Genomic DNA, 19,135 nt, shown 5'->3' with positions numbered 1-19,135 from the left:
ACAACAAAAAAAAACAAAAAAAACCAAAACAACAACAACAACAAAACACCCCATGAAGAAGAGAAAAATAGAAAAATTATGAGACCAGTTATTACAACTGTAAGACATGTGAAATATTAAAAAATGCAAATTGAGAAAAATAGGATATAGAACAAAGGAAGAAGTTCATTGAGTTTAGGTTAACTAGGGAAGGCACCCTTTGACTAGAACTTAAGTTCAGTTGTCTCCTTGCACAAAGATTAAAGTAATTCCTTAAATTATTAGAATTGTGCCTTTGGCCGGGCGCAGTGGCTCATGCCTGTAATCCCAGCACTTTGAGAGGCCAAGGCGGGTGGATCACGAGGTCAGGAGTTTGAGACCAGCCTGGTCAGCATGCTGAAACCCCATCTCTACTAAAAATACAAAAAATTATCCGGGCATTGTGGCGCGCACCTGTAGTCCCAGCTACTCAGGAGGCTGAGGCAGGAGAATTGCTTGAACCTGGGAGGTGGAGGTTGCAGTGAGCTGAGATTGTGCCACTGCACTCCAGCCTGGGTGACAGAGTGAGACTCTGTCTCAAAAAGAAAAAAAAGAGTTTTGCCTTTGCCTGTGGCATACATGTGATATTTAAACTTTGAGTATTTGGCTAAAATGCTTATTGGAAAAAATAAGGATGCATGTGTACATAGTTTGTGTATTTATTAACATACATATTTCTAGCCTGTCTTTATGTATTGTATAAGTAATTAGTAGCTTTTATAGGTGTTGTTTTAAAGAAAGGAACCCTGAGGTGACTTTAATTTTCCAAGTGTATTAGAAGCTTTAAGACTTAAAGATGTATTTAGTTTATTTAAGGAATATGTTAGCTATCTCTTATTTTTCTTTAGCTCTTGTATTTAAGATCTAAAGACTCCCTTTTGAGATTTTTGTGGAAAATGAAAAAATAAGAAAACCATAATTTGGCAGAAAATTGTTAAAACCCCCTGATTTATTGATGAGTATTGTTGTGCTTTCTCTTCTAATCAGAACTGAGTTTTCTTCTACTTTTCATGAAATTAAGATATTGATTTTTAAAATAGTTCTTTAATATCCCTTTTAAGTTTTAGTTCATCTTTATTTTCTTTTATATATTCTTTTAAATTTGGGCTATTTCCTTTATGGTTTGCCCTAGTTTCCCATGTTTATGTCATTCAAGGACATTATATGGTAATTTTTTGAGTGTTTTTTCTATTCTTTTTATTTTTCTAGTGAGATAAGATAATTTTCCCTCAGGAATATTGAGTTATTTTGATTTAAAATTCTTTGTTTGCTGGTCCTATTTACTTTAAGTCTTTTTTTTTTTTTTTTTTGAGACGGAGTCTTGCTCAGTCACCCGGGCTGGAGTGCAGTGGCGTGATCTTGGCTTACTGCAAGCTCCGCCTCCTGGGTTCACACCATTCTGCCTCAGCCTCCCGAGTAGCTGGGACTGTCGGCGCCCGCCGCCACGCCTGGCTAATATTTTTTGTATTTTTAGTACAGACGGGATTTCACTATGTTAGCCAGGATGGTCTCGATCTCCTGACCTTGTGATCCGCCCGCCTTGGCCTCCCAAAGTGCTGGGATTACAGGCGTGAGCCACTGCACCCAATCTTAAGTCTTTTTTAAAATTCATTTTTATTTGTATTTTTATATAGTGAAGGAGTACAAGCGCAGATTTCTTACATGCGTGTACTGTGTAGTGGGGAAGTCTGGGCATTTAATGTGTACCCATAACCTGAATAGTGAACATTGTAGCTAACAGGTGATTTTTCAACCTTCACCCCTGACCCACCCTGCCACCGTTTGTATCTCCAATGTCTACTATAAATCTTAACATTCTTAAGTTTTTCTTATTTAAATTTTTTTTTACTGTTTTAATCTCTTCATAAGAATAAAAATTAAGAACATCTTTTCTTCCCTTTCTGTGTTAAGAATTATTTCCCTTTAGAAATTTATTTGGTAATGTTTGCCAGATTATTTTCTATATAAGCTGTTCATTTTTTAAATTAATTTTTATTTTTTTACAAGTCAGAAAGGAATATGGTTCATATTAAGTAAGTACTGCTGTAATGGACATTTAGATTTTGTTCCTCTTGACTCTCTGATGGTGTTCTGGGAAATGTGTTGAACTGGACAAATGTATACGTGTAGTAGAGCAGTTCAGTTTTTTTTTTATGACAGTCTAAGTGTTGGGCTACTCTGGCCTCCATCCTCCTGCCCTATCCCCCTGTCTGTTTCTTGGTATGTTCTTTCAACTAATGTTTTAAAATAAAAGGGATGTTTTATTTTAAAAATAATACAAATAAGGATTATAATTTTATTATTTTCAGGCCAACTTTATATTTCATAATATTAATTCACAATATAAATTTAAAATTTACATCACTGATTTATAATATCATTGTTTCATTCAAAACTTACATGTGGGCCAGGCACAGTGGCTCATGCCTGTAATCTCAGCACTTTGGGAGGCCAAGGCAGGTGGATCACTTGAGGTCAGGAGTTTGAGACCAGCCTAGCCAACGTGACAAAAGCCCGTCTCTACTAAAAATCCAAAAATTAACCTGGTGTGGTGGTGGGTGCCTGTAATCCCAGCTACTCAGGAGGCAGAGGCAGGAGAATCGCTTCAACCTGGGAAGCAGAGGTTGCGGTGAGCTGAGATGGAGCCACTGCACTCTAGCCTGGATGACAGAGCAAGACTCTGTCTCAAAAAAAAAAAAAAAAAAAAAAAAAAAAAAAAAGAAAAGAAAAGTTATACGTGAATTAATTGTCTTTTTTTTTTTTTAAACAGATAAAAAATTTGGAGTAAAGGCTAGAATTAATGGGGCTCTGAATATAACCCTGAATTTGGTCAAGCAGAATTTGCAGAATCATCGCTTGGTTCTACCTTGCCTTCAGCTTTTACGAGTATATTCTGCCAACTGTGAGTATTTAAGTGGCTTTTAGTTGACTCAGTGTTGGAAAGTTACACAAAAAGAATTTTAAAGTGTTATGATTCTGTAAACCTCTGAAATTTGTGAAAAAGGAAAGAGAAGATTTAATATGGCTCATTTTAACTCTTGACTCCAACCACAACAAAAGTGATGTGGGGTAAGGTTAAGTTGGGCTGTGCATGGTGGCTCATGCCTGTAATCCTAGCACTTTGGGAGGCCAAGGCGGGCGAATCACCTGAGGTCAGGAGTTCAAGACCAGCATGGCGAAACCCCGTCTCTGCTAAAATTACAAAAATTAGCCGGGCACGGTGGTGGGCACCTATAATCCTGACTATTCGGGAAGCTGAGGTAGGAGAATCGTTTGAACCTGGGAAGCGGAGGTTGCAATGAGTCGAGATTGTGCCATTGCACTCCAGCCTGGGTGACAGAGCAAGATTCCATTTCAACAACAACAACAACAACAACAAAAGAAGAAGATTAAGTTGATAAAACCTTGAACATTCTAACTAATTTCCCCAGTTTATAAAGGATAGGAGTGAGGAGGATGGGTAGGCAGCCTGTATGTGGAAGAATATGAGGGTATTGGCCACTGGAAAAGCTCCTGTGCCTCTTTGGACTGTCACAGATGAGAGGAAAGCAGAAAAGGAAGGGATGCAGTAGCACGGTCACCTGGAGCTGATTCTCTTCAGCAATCAACAGGGAAGTAGCAGAACTGAAAATAACTAGTATGGGAACCTCTGAGGAAGTTAGAGAGAAGAGGGATCACAGAGAGACAGACTCAGATAAAATGTCTTCCAGAACACACACTCACTAACACGAGGTTCCACACCATGAGGTGTGGATTTTTTTTCTATTCTCTGATTGCAGAATTGAAGTGGTTAATGAAAGAACCTAAGATTGAATTGCAGAATATATGTTACTGTAGAATATTATTGTAAAATAATGATAGAGTGCTAGATATGTGTGTATATTGCATATATACATATATGTAATATATAAACGTATGTAAGCTTACGTATATGTCTCTGTGTGTGTATATCAGTACCTTTAAAATATGGCTAAAGGTGTGCTCTGTGGAAAACAGCTTAGAACACTTAAATAACACTTATGTAATTAAAAAGAACATAAGGAAATAAATGAATTAGATACCTAACCAATGAAGTTAAGAACAGAGATAAACACCAGGAAAGTCAAGAAATGAAATAATAAAGGGAAAATGAAAAATATGCATTAGAAAATAGAAAAGCAGTTGATTAAAAAAAAAAAAAACAACTGTATTGGATTAAAAATAAAATAGGCTGGTACAGTGGCACATGGCTGTAATCCCAGCACTTTGGAAGCTAGGCAGAAGGACCACTGAAGGCCAGGAGTTTGCAACCAGCCCAGGCAACATAGTGAGGTGCCATTTCTACAAAAAATGGAAAAAATTGGCTGGTTGTGGTGATGTGTGCCTGCAGTCTCCGCTACTCAGGAGGCTAAGGTGGGAGGATTTCTTGAGCCCAGGAGGTTGAGGCTGCAGTGAGCCAAGACTGCACCACTGCACTCCAGCTTGGGCAACACAGCAAGACACTATCTCAAAAAAAAAAAACAATGCAACAAAAACCCCAAAATGTAAAAAGTAAAACAACTAAACTACCAAATACTCCAGTCAAGGTAAAAGGAATACAGTATAGACATGAAATTAGAAGGGATAATGGAGTAATAAACAGATACGAGAAAATTAAGATCATCCTACGAAATATTAGGAGCTACATTTTTGGTGGCATTTTATTGGATTAACCAGTAGAAGGCTAGCAAACGGCTTATCTATAATTTAAAAATTGTTTATTAAACAATTTTCTTTTAGAGACAGGGTCTTGCTATATATCTCAGACTGGCTTTGAACTCCTGGCCTTAAGCAGTCCTCCTGCTTCAGCCTCCCAAGCAGCTGGGACTACAGGCACATGCCACTGTGCCTGGTTCTACAATATATTTAATAACATTTGTTCAGAATTAAAAATGTTAAGCACAGTTTTCTGATTAGGTAATTATTTGCATATTCCATATTAAACACTGAAATTGTTTCATCTTTTTCCTTGCTACTTTTGCTTTAATTAAAGTCCTCATTACCTGTTACCTAGACCATAGCCTCCTAATGTGTCTTTCAAAACCAGCTTCCCCAGAGTTCTTTGAATTCTGACCTGTTTATTTAAAATGCACATCTGATTTGTTGTTCCTTTTGGGTGATTCCACATAGTCAAAAGAGTTAACAACTTCTAGGGCCTTTCATAATTTGTTTCTCAACTTCTTTTTCCACCTCATCTTCCTATTTGTGTATCTTTGTTTGATACTCTGTGTTTAACAATATGTAACTGCTCACATGGTGATGTTCATTGTCTTCGTTCTGTTGTTTGTATCATTCCTGTGTCCAGAGCCACATCTACTGCTTTACCTCAACTCCTGTCCTAGCTAATACCTACTCACTTTTAAAGACTGAGCCTAGGCATCATTTTCTCCAGAAATGTCTGTGTCTCACTCTGAATTAGGAACTTCTCAGTGGTGTAATCCAAATAGTCTACAATTCTTAATCAATTTTGAAAGTAATTTAGTAATTATTTGTTTCATTCTCTCTGCACTTTGTTCTTTGAGGTCAGAGGCTATTCTTGTTTTGGAATCCCCATAACCTGGTGTTCAGTGAGGTTCACTAAATTTATTAGAGAAGTATGGAGTAACTGAAGAATTGTTTTTATAATATATATTTTTTTTTTTTGCATATAACTTGTTTCAGAATTTCCCTGCACTTTCCATAACAAAGCAAAAACAAAAAACAGTATTTCTTCATGTGGTTAGCTTAGATGGACTTTAAGAGTGGCTTGAGTTGACGTTTACTCAACAATTTGTATATGTTTTTGGCTATGTATCACTAAGTGTACACATTTTTGGTTGTCAAAGCTTAAAATAATTTCGCATCTCTTTCTCCCTCTCTCAGCTGTGAATTCAGTATCCTTAGGGAAAAATGGAGTTGTGGAACTGATGTTTAAAATCATTGGACCATTTAGTAAGAAGAATTCCAGTCTTATAAAGTGAGTAAATGTTTTGAATATAAACATAGGCATAGCCTTTGTTACTCTGGGCCTCATTATCTTGAGATGTACAATGAGCAGGTTGAATTAAATTGTCTCCAGGGTTATTTCATTTCTTAGTTCTTAAATAATGATTTTATCATGATAAAGATTTTCTTTAGTATAAAATTTAATCTTCACAAATATATCAAAACTGGACAGTTTTGAATTCATTGAATATAATGTTTATAGTAACTGAGACTGAACATTTCTAGATACGGTAAAAGGAAAAAAGATTATCTATAGAGTATTCATTCAGAAACATTTATTGAGTGCCTACTATATTTCTCACCCAATTTTACAATCTTGTAATGACTTCTTCATTCTTATGAATACCTGAACAATCTTAAATTGATATATTTCTATTTTGTCAAAATCACATCATTCTTTTTCCCCATCCATTATGTGTGTGTATATATACACATATGTATGTATGTATGTATGTATTTTTATTCATTCCTAGGCCTTTCAGCCTCAGAAAATGAAAGTCATGTCTCATTTATTGGTTACAGTTTAATATTTTCCTAAACCATTTTAGAGTTCTTTCTTTAAAATTTTTTTTTATTGTGGAATTTTAAAAATATACATAAAATAGAGTTTATATTATATTAAACTAATTATATTGAGTTATATTAATTACTTATTGTGTTTAACAATTCTGAACATTCCACCATTTTTGTTTCATTTATTTCCACTCCACACTTTTGTTTGTTTGTTTTTCCTGGGGTACTTTTAAGAAATCTCAGGTGTTTTATATGTACATAAATGTGTGTGTATTTCTATAAGCAGATCCTAGATATTTTCTCTTGGATTATTTTCTTTGAATATTATTTATTTTCTAAATACCTCAGTATATAATTCTACTAAATAAGGACTTAACAATAAGCAGAATACTACAATCATAGCCAATAAAATTATTAATTTCTTTTTTTTTGAGATGCAGTTTGGCTATGTATCACTGAGTGTACACATTTTTGGTTGTCAAAGCTTAAAATAATTTCGCATCTCTTTCTCCCTCTCTCAGCTGTGAATTCAGTATCCTTAGGGAAAAATGGAGTTGTTGCCCAGGCTGGAGTGCAGTGGCATGATCATGGCTCACTGTAGCCTCAAATTCCTAGGCTCAAGTGATCCTCCACCTCTCTCTCCTGATACTTTCTTAATACAATCTAAAATCTAGTCTGTGTTTGGTTTTCTTCAGTTGTTTCAAAATAGCCCTTTTTTAGTTGGTTTGTTTGACTCAGAATCCAAACAAGATACATGCATTAGTCTTCATTATATTTAGGAAATTTCCACACCTACACAGATGTAGAGAGGATAATATAATGAACTCTGTTGTATCTGTTACCCAGTTTTACTGTCAAAAATCTGTCATTTTAATTTCATTTTCCTTTTCTGTTTTTCTTTTTTCCAAGCGTATTTTAAAGCAAGTATCAGCCATTGTATCTGATATTTTCTGATTATGTAGGAAATGCCTTTTTTTTTTTTTTTGCAGTTGGCTTGCTTGTTCAGGGTCTCAATTAAGTCTCTACATTATATTTGATTGTTATGTCTCATAATCTTGTGAAATCAAAAAAAGTCTTCCTATGTTTTGGTTTTGTTTTATGTGATGAAGGACTTGAGTGATAGGTCTTTTAAAATGTCCCATGTTCTGGCTTACATTGACTATATCCTGGAATAACTTAACATATGAGTTATGTTTTCTATATACCCTTACGTTTTCTATATACTGATAAAACTGTGGCTTGATTAGATTTGGGATTTTGGTTTGTTTTTTTTTGGTCAAAAATATTTCATAGGTGGAGCTGGCAACTTTGTTTTATGTCACTTAAGATCATTGAGTTGAGGTGATCTATCCGTTAGAAATGTCCCCATCCACTTTTCAGTCAGTGATTTAGCAGTCATTCATGACATTGCCTATATCTGTTATTTCATTAGTGGTTGGAAAATAATAACTTATCTAATTTTATTTCTGTCCTGTGTTTATTAGCTGTGAATCTTTTGTAATGCAGAACTTGTCCACATGAACTATTTGATTAGATTTTACTCTTAAACAAATAGGCTTCAGGACATTTCCAGTGTTTTCACCCCTTCTTAATAACGGTCAAATATTTTAAAATATTTTGGGAACTTACTTGCACATATAATTATTAAATATCATTTGGTGGGATGACAGCATAGTTACAGCTGCGTAAGAATTATACACAATCCCAGACTATCTGATGAAATGTAACAAAGCAAACAAAATGTTTGTATCACAATCGGTAACACAGAATATTAGCGTCTTATGGTGGTTTAGAGTGGGCTCTGCAGGCAGACAGACTTGGATTTGCATGTTAGCTCTATCATTTACTGGCCCTAGGATGTAAGTAAGTTACTTAATTTATTATGCCCCAGTTTCCTGTCTGTAAAATGGTAATAGTATTAGCACCTCTATTATAAGATTGTAATGAAATGATTCCTATAATTAGCACAATGCCTGTATTAATGTAATACAGTTTAGGTAAGCAATGCAGTAGTGTGTGTATGAATGATTCCTAGGTAACACTAAAAGTACATTCTTTATGCTTTCATTTATATGCTGTTTTCCCCCTTAATCGGTACGGCATTTTAAAATTTATTTTTTGTATAATGTCCATGATCTCCTACTTAAGATGTACTTCATGCTCTATTAAAACCAAGTTATCAAATCTAATACAAAATGTTCCCAGGGGAAATGAAATGGAGCATTTCAAAAGGATCTTTATAATACACCACATGGGGTATATCCAAAACCTTATAGAAATCAGTGGATCTAAAACATCAGAGAAAAGATGAATTATTCATTATTTTTCTATTTCTACTTTAAAAAGAAAAAGCAATCTTTTATTTTTACTTTAAAAAGAACAAGCCGTTCATTGACCAAACTTGCTATATCTTGATCTCTTATCATTTTTAGTAATCTGAGGGTCTCTCCTCTAATTAACTAAAAACCTCAGACATCTAGAGCTTTCTGTTGTATTTCTTCCTCCCTTTAAACAATGCTCCACATTTAATGGGAAGAAGATTGAGATTGAGAAAGAGGTATATTTGAAGGCTTATGCTTCCTTTCCTTTTAAATTTTAGGTTTTGGATTTAAAACTGTTAATCTAGAAGGAAGCAACTCAGGAGGTTATTTTAACTGTATCTTTTTGAGTTTCCTCATAGGTTTGGAAGTCATTGCAAGGACTGCCCTACAACTGAAAGTAGATGTCACTTCACTAGTACCTGGGTACTTAAGCTTTTTTCCTTCACATCTCCTAAATCTAAGCCACAGACTACTTTTTGAATTATCGTTGCTTGTAGTATTCTTTGTGGAAATATGAAGACTGGAAAAATACATGAGGAAGTATAAATTATTTATACTGAGAAATTTTAATTAATTAACATAATACAAACTATGCATTTCAATAAATCTAATATTTTACAATTCTTTTGGAACATTAATTTACTCTGACTTATGAATGTTATAGAATTTCAGTGATTTCTTTGTGGTAAAGTTCTAAAAATAACTCTTAAATAACATTTGGTAAAAATGTACAGATGACTTTGCACCAAACTTGACTATATCTTTGAATCTACTGGAAATAAGAAACTGCCATCCGAAAGAACTGGGTTCATATCCCAGCTTTCCAGTGTTGAAAAATAAACATCAACAGGAAAAAGATGTTCTATTTCAGGATTAGAAACTGTCAGAAGCACTTTCATTTGGTTTAAACAGTTGTAACAACTGCCAGTAGGGAGAGTTTCTGAAAGCACTCTAAGATTTTTACAATTTTGAGTAAAGAATCAGCTGTAGAAAGGAAAGTCTTGTGAGTTCATGGTAAGTGATTGCATGTAAGTTATTGTATTAGTCTTCTAGGGCTCTTATAACAAAGTCCACACACTGAGTGGCTCAAAACAACAGACTCATTGTTTTATAGTTCCAGAGGCTAGAAGTCCAAAATCAACTTGTCAGCAGGGCCGTGCTCCCTCTGAAACCTGTAAGGGAGCATCCTTTCTTGCTTCTTCCTAGCTTCTGGTGGTTTGCTGGCAATCTTTGGTGTTCCTAGGCTTGCAGCCGTAGCATTTCGGTTTTTGCCTCCATCATCACGTGGCACTCTCCTCTTTTGTGTCTGTCTTTGCATTGTCTTCTCTCTCCTTGTAACACCACCAGTCTGTTGTATTAAGGGTCCACCTACTCCAGTATGATCTTGCCTTAACTAGTTACATTTGCAATGATGATGTTTTCCAATAAGGTCATATTTGGAGTATTGGGGATTGGTACTTCAACATATCTCTTTGGATACAATTCACCCCATAACAGTGATTTAACTGCATGTACTTAGCAGTAAGCACAATTTGTGATCTTTCACTGTGTTCTATGTTAGCTGTGTCTTAACTTTGCATAGTTTGCATAGTCTTTCACAAAACTTGACTTCTATGTATATATGTAGAAGTTAATGTTTTTGATGGATCATGGTAGTCTCTAATAAAAGTTGACAAAGAAGCCTTCTTAGTAATGGTAAGAAACATACTACATTGAATGGTAAGTGGAGTCTGCTACTTACTGTAGATAATACATGTAATGCAGTGAGTCTTGAGACCTTCTTAACATGATTAATCAGCAGATTGTTTAGTGCCTTGGGGAGGAAATATTTTGTCTCAGCTTTCTTAATCACTTTTTAAATAGAAGAGATTTATAACATGTAGAAATTAAACAGTAACCATAGGAAGAGGGGTTTACTTAGTTTCTCTTATATTACATTGACTTGTTTTTAAAAATACATTTCTGAGATGTAGTTGACATGATAAAATCTGTACATTCAAAGTGTACAGTTTGATGAGAATGAACATATAGGCTGGGCTAAAGCCTTTAGGCTTGGTAGGCACAGTACTTCTAGGGTCCCATAAAAATGTTTTAATTTCTTTAAAAATCATATAAAAAATGAACTTTTAGGCTGAAGAAAGTGTTTTCATTTGTGATATTAGTGCATTCATCTTTATACCAACACCAACATGGTTGTAAAATGCTATATGAATTTTAAATACTTTTTTTTTTTTTTTTTTTTTTTTTTTTTTGAGGCGGAGTTTCGCTCTGTCGCCCAGGCTGGAGTGCAGTGGCGCGATCTCGGCTCACTGCAAGCTCCGCCTCCCGGGTTCCCGCCATTCTCCTGCCTCAGCCTCCCGAGTAGCTGGGACTACAGGCGCCGCCACCACGCCCGGCTAATTTTTTTGTATTTTTAGTGGAGACGGGGTTTCATTGTGTTAGCCAGGATGGTCTCGATCTCCTGACCTCGTGATCCGCCCGTCTCGGCCTCCCAAAGTGCTGGGATTACAGGCTTGAGCCACCGCGCCCGGCCTTAAATACTTTTTTGAAGGAAGGGGCCTATGAAGGCAAAGAAGTCGTCTGGAGCCCATGAAAGTCATAATGTGATCCTGGATATATGGCTACAGCTGTGAAAAACTGTCACCACATCAAGCTAGCATCTCCATCACCCCCAGAGCTTTATTGTGCCCCTTGGTAGTTCTTCCCTTGCGTCTCTCCTTTGGCCCTAGAGGTCATGGCTGTGCCTTCTATTACTGTAGATTTGGTTACATGTAAGTTCAGGAATTTTATATAAATGGAATCGTAGTGTGTGTACTCTTTTTCGTGGTGGGGTGGATCTGGCTTCTTCCATGTATCATGATTATAGATTCACTTATGTTGCACGTATCAAAAATTTATTCCTTTTTATTGTTGAGTAGTAGTCACAATTATGTGGCTGTATTGTAATTTGTTTATCCATTCACCTATTAATGGACATTTGAGTTGTTTTTAGTTTTTGACTGTTACAAATATATATAAAGCTGCTGTGAATGTTTATTGGGATATATAAGCATTCACAGACTTTTTATGGTCATATATTTTTTATTTCTGCTGAATAGATATCTAGGAGTGGAATGGCTGGATCAATTGGTAGCTTTTCAGAAAAACTGCCTTTCTGCAGTATGTTAAATCTTTCCTCTGCTTGAACACGTGGAGTACTATTGTGATAAGTGTTTTAATGTTTTCTAATGTTTATGTCAGATCTAGGTCTGTTTCAATTTTTTTTTTTTTTTTTTTATAATCGTGGGTCTTTTTTTCCCTGCTTTTTGCATGCTTGATAATTTTTGAGTGCCAGTCATTGTGAATTTCACCTTGTTGAGTGCTGGATATTTTCGTATTTCTATATTCTTGAGGTTTGTTCTGGGATGTGGTTAAGTTAGTTGGAAATAGTTTGATCTGTAAATGTCTTTTCACGTTTGTTAGAAGGAATCAAAGCACCGTTTAGGACTGATTATTCCCCACTACTGAGGCAGAATCCTTAGGAGCACTCTACCCAATGAATTACGAGGATTTCCAGTGCGATTGGTGGGAACAGGCACAGTTCTCAGCCCTGTGTGAATACTGAATGTGGTTCTCCAGTCCTTTTGGATGGCTTTTCCCCATCCTTAGTAGTTACTTCACACACATGTGCTGATCACTACTTTGCTGAATATTCCAACACAACTCGCTGAAAATCCCTGAGCATTCTTTTTGTACAGCTCTCATTTTCTGGTATTCTGCCCTGTGAACTCTAATTGACTTGACCTCCCTGGACCCTCTGTGTCCTCAGTCAGGGAGTTCATCTGCTCAACTTTTGGGATCTGCCAGACTCTACCTAGGTTCCATCTCCCTGTGCTGTGGGTTGGTCTCTTTCTCAAGGTGTAGTAAGCTGGGGCAGTTGTAGGGCCCATCTCATTTTTGCCATTTCTGTGGATCTCTCTCTTTCATTGCTTGATATCCAGTATCTTAAACAGCCATTCCATTTTGTCCATAAAAAAAATTTACATCAAATGAGAGGGTACATCCGGTTTCTGTTACTCCATCTTGTCTGGAAGTGAAAGTTCAGATAGCCTTCTCAAAGGGAGACTGACATTTCTGATTTCATAATTTCCTTTCTTAACAAGAGAATTACATTCTTCATTTTCTGTTGCATTGAGATTTTATGTGGCCCTAGGCCTGTTATATTTCAGTTCTGTGGAACAAAATTGTTTTAAGAAGGAAACTAGAAAACATATATAAAGCACCTGTAACAGTGTCTGGCATTTGTCAGGTCTTGCTGAAGTAGTTTTCCTTTCCATTTTAGTTTTTATAAATCGCAGTCTCATATGGAACATTCATTTAGTTTTGTGTTTAATTTTGAACAATTTAAAAGCCATCCTTGTTCTCATAGTTTTATATTCTCCTGTACATTTTATTGCATAAGTGTAAAAGTATGGAAAGTTTCTTACTGATAATTCAATGCAATGAAAATGTAATACAAAATTTTATAATGTTTACTTTTAACTCACCAACACTTCACATTGTTTTGAGGAAGTTACAGGTATGAATTTATTTATTATTTTACAAACATTATTATAAAGATTTACATGGTTGCTTTATTTTTGTCAGTAAATGAAAGTGTAGCCATTAAGAACTTCCTCTTACTGGGCATTTGTTAAGCACTTACCGTGTGCCTAGTCCTGGATTATTGTTTCAAATTTTGCTATGAACTTTACCTACCCATCTTAAGTCTTGTAATCTGTTATGCTCTTTACCTTTACTTACACCTAGTCATGCTACTTCCCTTTTACTGCTGATGTATGCAACTTTTACTTTATTACTTCCTTTTTGTTTTTAATTTCTTGAGCAGTTTTTTCATAGGTGTGCTCTTTTATTACATTATGTAGATTGTAAAATTATCTGTGGAAGAGATAAGTTTGTTTTCTAATTTTATAACCATGAAGAACTTGCTACTGTGGTTATCAAGTAGGCATTCAACAAATGCTTAATGGTGAGTGAAATGATTGTTTCATAATATACACAATTTTAATGCAAATTAATTGTAATTGTTGCTGTATTACCAAGAGGTACCATAATATGTGCCTTACATTTTAAAAATTATTGAAATTAAGTGCCATTTCTTCAGTAACTGATTAAAAATAAGCGATTTGAATTACAGGTTTTCCATGGTGATATTATGTGTATTTTTACAGCTGATTAATGGCAGTTGATTTCACTGTGTGTGACTATTTGTGTTCAAATACAATTTAAATACTTTCGATTTTGAGGGTGATTGCTTTGTCCTCTAAGGGACAGTAAGAGTTTTTGAGATACTACTTAGGCTTCTTACTCATCTTGGTGCGTCATAGCTGAAAAATGGTAAGGGTTCATACTTCTCCCCAACCTTCAAGTTCCAAAATATTTTTCCTTTGTTATGGCCTTAAATAGGAGGATATATACCTCGATAGAACGGAAATAACTTTCAAGTCAGAAAGTTACAATATCTATAGAATTTTGTTGTTATGAATTCGTGTTAAGATTTGTTTTTAATTCCTTTGCAAGTCACGGCGTATGATTTTTAATAGCGTGGTTCCTTTGTTAACTCTCAGGTCAGATACAGAGGCTGATGAATGATTCCGTTCATCTAACTTCTGGCAAAAACTTAGACATTGTTAATTTCCTTCTTTTTCTTTCTCAAAACATTTTTTTGTTCCCATCTATTGATATTTCAATCTTTTTCATATCCAATATTAAGCTGAAGAGAGAGATGCATACAGAGAAATACCATGTATAATTAACTTAAAAAAGAATAAACTTTGGAATAGATAATAGAATAATGACTTATTGAAAAAGATTGTATGAATTTACTATTGTAGATTAATTTTACTAGTTTTGTTGTTGTTTGTGTTTTCTTGTTGTGTTGACAGGGTTGCTTTAGACACTCTTGCTGCATTGCTAAAATCAAGTAAGTTTTTAAATACTAGAAATACTAGATACTATTTTTCTCAGAATTCTATTTACTATGTTAAAGAAACTGGAAATGTAGATTTAGACTGTAGTAATAAAACTGGTTTATAATATTCTAATGTCAAAATTGATTTTTCCTTTTAGCATAGTTGCTATGCATCATAACTAATCCATATTATGTTTTTGAGCTATAATTTATTTAGTACATTTCTATAATTTAGTCAAGCACATTGATTTCTTATTTCTAAGTAATTTAGATAACATTACGATCCATTAGTAGAGGAAAATATATAAGTATCATGTTTTGAAAGTAAAGCTAACATGGTATTGAACTTTTACTATAAGAAATATCTTTAACAACTACTATCTCTGATTTTGTGAGTAACTTAGAACCCTACAGATTTTATTTCTACCATAAATGTAAGTTTACATAACATTTAGAAAATGTGACAATATACATTTACAGCCTAATTCATTTACAAAAGAAAGCACTGTTTTCCTTATCAGAATTGAAGTATTGGAGTAGATATGTCTTATGCTTTTGGAGAGTAATCGTCTGTACTTATATATATTGTTTCTCTCCAAGATACTGAGTATCTTTATTTTAAATTTTTTTTATTGGGCTTCAGGGGTCTATTGGTTGATTAAATAAACATTTTGTTTAATCACAGTAACATTTGGTCTTAACAATCTGTGTTGGTGGCTGGGTGACTTTTGTATGTCCCCACCACATTCCACCCTCCACAAGGGAAACATAATTAATAGCTAGCTCATCAAGAACTGTCTGTCAGGGGTGAGACCAACTTGCCCTTACATTTGAATTACCAGAATTCTTTTTTTTTTTAATAATAGCAAATAATGAAATGATCAAAAATCTAATATTTGGTAATGATTTATTAAAATTTAAAAATCACCTTAGGTATTAGTAGTAAATAATATAATTCTCATTTAACAACTTTATTTTTCAAATGAAGTATATGACACTCAATTAGATTAGCTGTGTAGCTCTATTTTCATATATGATGTGGTAAGCTTTAGACCAAGATCACATGTGGATTAATTTTAGAAGATATTTTTAGCTTTGCTTTGATGGGTCCTGAGTTTGTGGTTTAAACTGTATAAAGATTAATTCTTAATATGGGCAAATACTTTTGATTTGGAGTAGATTAGAATAGCTGTTAAAACTAAAGTTTTATTAAAGCTTACTAATTTTCAGGATCACTGATAGCAAAGTCATTAATTCTAAGTTAGTAAAAGCTAAAATTCTCATAAGTTGCAAGTATTTTATAGAAATCAATTAATTCATGATGACTGTAATTTAATATTTTCAGTTTTTAGTAGTCTCCTTTTTACTCCCTGCTTTTTCAAACGAGGGTGGTGGGCAAACATACCTGTTTATTCCATCAGAATAAGAAATGTAACTGACAAGTAGAATGACTTCAGTTTATATTTAATATATTTTCAGATGACACATAGCCCTAAATAGGATGAAAATTGAATGATGCAAAATAAAATTTAGTAGTGTACTGCATATTTTTAAACAAATCATGGCATTTTGGAGCATTCTCATTTATTTTTCAAATTTTTTTTTGGTTTTGGCGGGGAGGAGCAATCATTTTCTTTAAAAGGATAAATTAGATTTTAGAGAGGGAAGAAGAGACATAGGCTAATTGTGAGTTTGGTACACTGAATACATGAATAAAGTTCCCTTTACTAATGTTTTAATTGTGCTCAGCACAGATTGCATGTAGCTCAGTTCACTTCCTTTAAGGGGCACTCAGCACCTGTGTTTGAATTATGAGCAAGTTTCTTTCTTGATCTTTCATGAAGAATTTTAATATTTCTCATAAATACCATTTAGGCTATTGGGAATCATGGTGGAAACACACAAGGTTTGTAATAGGAATTAGAATGATCATAATGGCTTTTAACAAAATCACATTCACAGCTAGTAAACTAAAGGCTTATTTCCAACTGGTATAAACAAAGCGTATATTCATGTAAAATGTATGAAGCTTTTCTTGGTCAAAACAATGGAAGTGATTTTGTAAACAGCCACAGCCTTAGCACACTAGCTATTGTAGACACAATAGAGGGTTTAAAGCCTTCACTTAAGAAATCTTTTCTCTAGCTCTAGTAAATGTCTTCTGCCTAATGTCAGAACATAGTTCTGAAAGGGAATTAATAAGTTCATCTCAGTGTTGTGTTTTAGGTTTGTACTAGCACATTTAGAAACTGTAATAATTCAGGCAACTAAAATCATAGGAGTCTTACTATTGCATTATCTTAGTGTCCATACTGTGAACCTAGTGGTTATTTTATAGGTATATTTGAGATTAAGAAGAGATTAGTATTTCCTTGTAATTAAACCACCTCAGATGGGTATTGCACATGATCTTGCGCTCCTTGTAATTAACCGCCAGAGTAGCATTGGGTGATTTGGTATGTTGCTCTGATGTGATTCCCTTGCCACTATCTGAGTAAAATACACCCTATGGTTAATAATTTTAAATACTATACTTTTAAAAATAATAAAATTAGGTCAAACGTGGATTTATTTGTTAATTCTACTCCAATAAAATTGAGTATTTACAAAAACCTTTAGTGTAGTTCTTACTGCAGTAAAAATCTAATGACTAGAAAGCCACAAAGCACTATTCTCTAATCATGTAATGCTCCTTAAATTTCATTTACTAAAAAAGTTATGTAAGTATTTTTAAATGAGCATTGTTTTAGTATGAATATTTATATAATTGTGGAGTAATTAGAGCAATTAATTTTAGTGGCAACAAAGTTTGCAATAGAAGCTACAATTCAATAGGGTTTATTTCAGTGGGAACATAAAGTTTGTAATATAAATTATAAAAATGATAGCGGATCTTCTAAAAATCACATTCACAACTAGCAAGTAGAAAGCTTATACATTTCATTTGGTGTAACAAAAATCAGTATATTCATAAATTTTAAAATACATGAAGCTTTTGTTAGTAAACAAAAGCATTTAAAAAGATGTTCCTCTAATTTTAGTGAAGAGATTTTGATATTTATAAATTGTGAAACAGTTTACAGGCAGATTTTGGAAGAGGTTGTAATTTGCTCTCTGGAACTTCATATTTGTTTTGTTAGAAAAAATTTAAATATGTGGTTGTCATTTGTTTTGGAAAAAAAATTATAAGTATCCATCATACTATTGAGGTAATATTTTAAATTTGATTTATTCTACCACTCTCTCTCGTCATTTAAAAAATATTCTTTCTCAATTTTCTTTTGTTAAAGAAACAAATGCCAGGAGAGCTGTAGACAGAGGATATGTCCAAGTGCTTTTAACAATTTATGTAGATTGGCACCGCCATGATAACCGGCATAGAAACATGCTCATTCGGAAAGGAATTTTACAGAGTTTAAAAAGTGTTACAAACATCAAGTTGGGAAGAAAAGCATTTATTGATGCCAATGGGATGAAAATTCTGTATAACACTTCACAAGTGAGTTATTTTCTTCTTCTTATCCTGATTATGTACTAATGATACGATTTGGTTGTTAAGAAAACTGAATTAGTGTACAAATACTCAGAAACATATACACATGATAAATGCATTTTTCGAAAATCTTAAAAGTAAAAGACACACGTGAAAATAAAAGTAAAAGACACGTGAAAATCTTAAAAGACACATGTGAAAATCTTAAAAGTAAAAGACACATGTGAAAATCTTAAAAGTGAAAGACACACATTATTTCTCACATGTGGCCTCAGGCTGAGTTGGAGGAAATGGTCAGTGCACAGCTCTGCAATGTGAAATTTTCTTCGAAAGGCAAAAGAAAGAAGTAGAAATTCATCCACTTAGCAAGAGGGGATTCCATGAAGCCATGTTTTCTAGGATGTGTAGTTGGCTGTACTCAGTGTTGTATGCTCCTTTCATGAGGTATCTGTGGATCCTTTATAGCCTGTAGAGCAGCTTTGTTGTCTGTGAGTGTTGTGCATGTTTTCCTGCTGGATAGAGGCTTTTTTGAATAGAGAAGGTATAAAAATGAAACCTGGAACTGGGAATGCTAGATCTGCCAGCCATTTTAAGCATAAACATTTTTGACAATATATTTAGTGAGATCTTTTCCAGCATCTGTGTTGACTGTCAGCTATGGGGAATGAGGATGTTGCAATGCAACCCCTCCCCTGTTTTTTTAAAAGAAAGCTATAATTATTAGAAAGAAAGCTGTCTTTTTGAAAATATCAGTCAGTTATATTGATTGTGCCCTCCTGGTCTTACACATGACAAACACAACCTATTTTTATATGACAAGAGTTAAGATATCTGAAC

At 34.2% G+C, this 19,135-nt stretch overlaps 1 protein-coding gene across 5 annotated transcripts in view; it reads left to right on the top strand.

Annotated features, from left to right (window-relative positions):
- AGTPBP1 (ATP/GTP binding carboxypeptidase 1) overlaps window positions 1-19,135 on the top strand; it is a 198,468-nt gene that overhangs the window by 63,810 nt on the left and 115,523 nt on the right. For all 5 annotated transcript variants that reach the window (XR_007719870.1, XM_050761609.1, XM_050761610.1 and 2 more), the window contains exons 7-10: window positions 2,789-2,920; window positions 5,899-5,992; window positions 14,780-14,817; window positions 18,096-18,304. Coding sequence is in view for 4 of the 5 variants with exons in the window: in XM_050761609.1 (XP_050617566.1) it covers window positions 2,789-2,920; window positions 5,899-5,992; window positions 14,780-14,817; window positions 18,096-18,304 (473 nt within the window). In the remaining variant the exon portion in view is untranslated. The remainder of the gene's footprint in view (window positions 1-2,788; window positions 2,921-5,898; window positions 5,993-14,779; window positions 14,818-18,095; window positions 18,305-19,135) is intronic.

The sequence above is a fragment of the Macaca thibetana genome, chromosome 15 (genome assembly GCF_024542745.1).
Source record: "Macaca thibetana thibetana isolate TM-01 chromosome 15, ASM2454274v1, whole genome shotgun sequence".
Classification (NCBI taxonomy): Eukaryota; Metazoa; Chordata; class Mammalia; order Primates; family Cercopithecidae; genus Macaca; species Macaca thibetana.
Note: the sequence above shows the minus strand (reverse complement) of the source record. Positions and strands in the feature narration are given on the sequence as shown.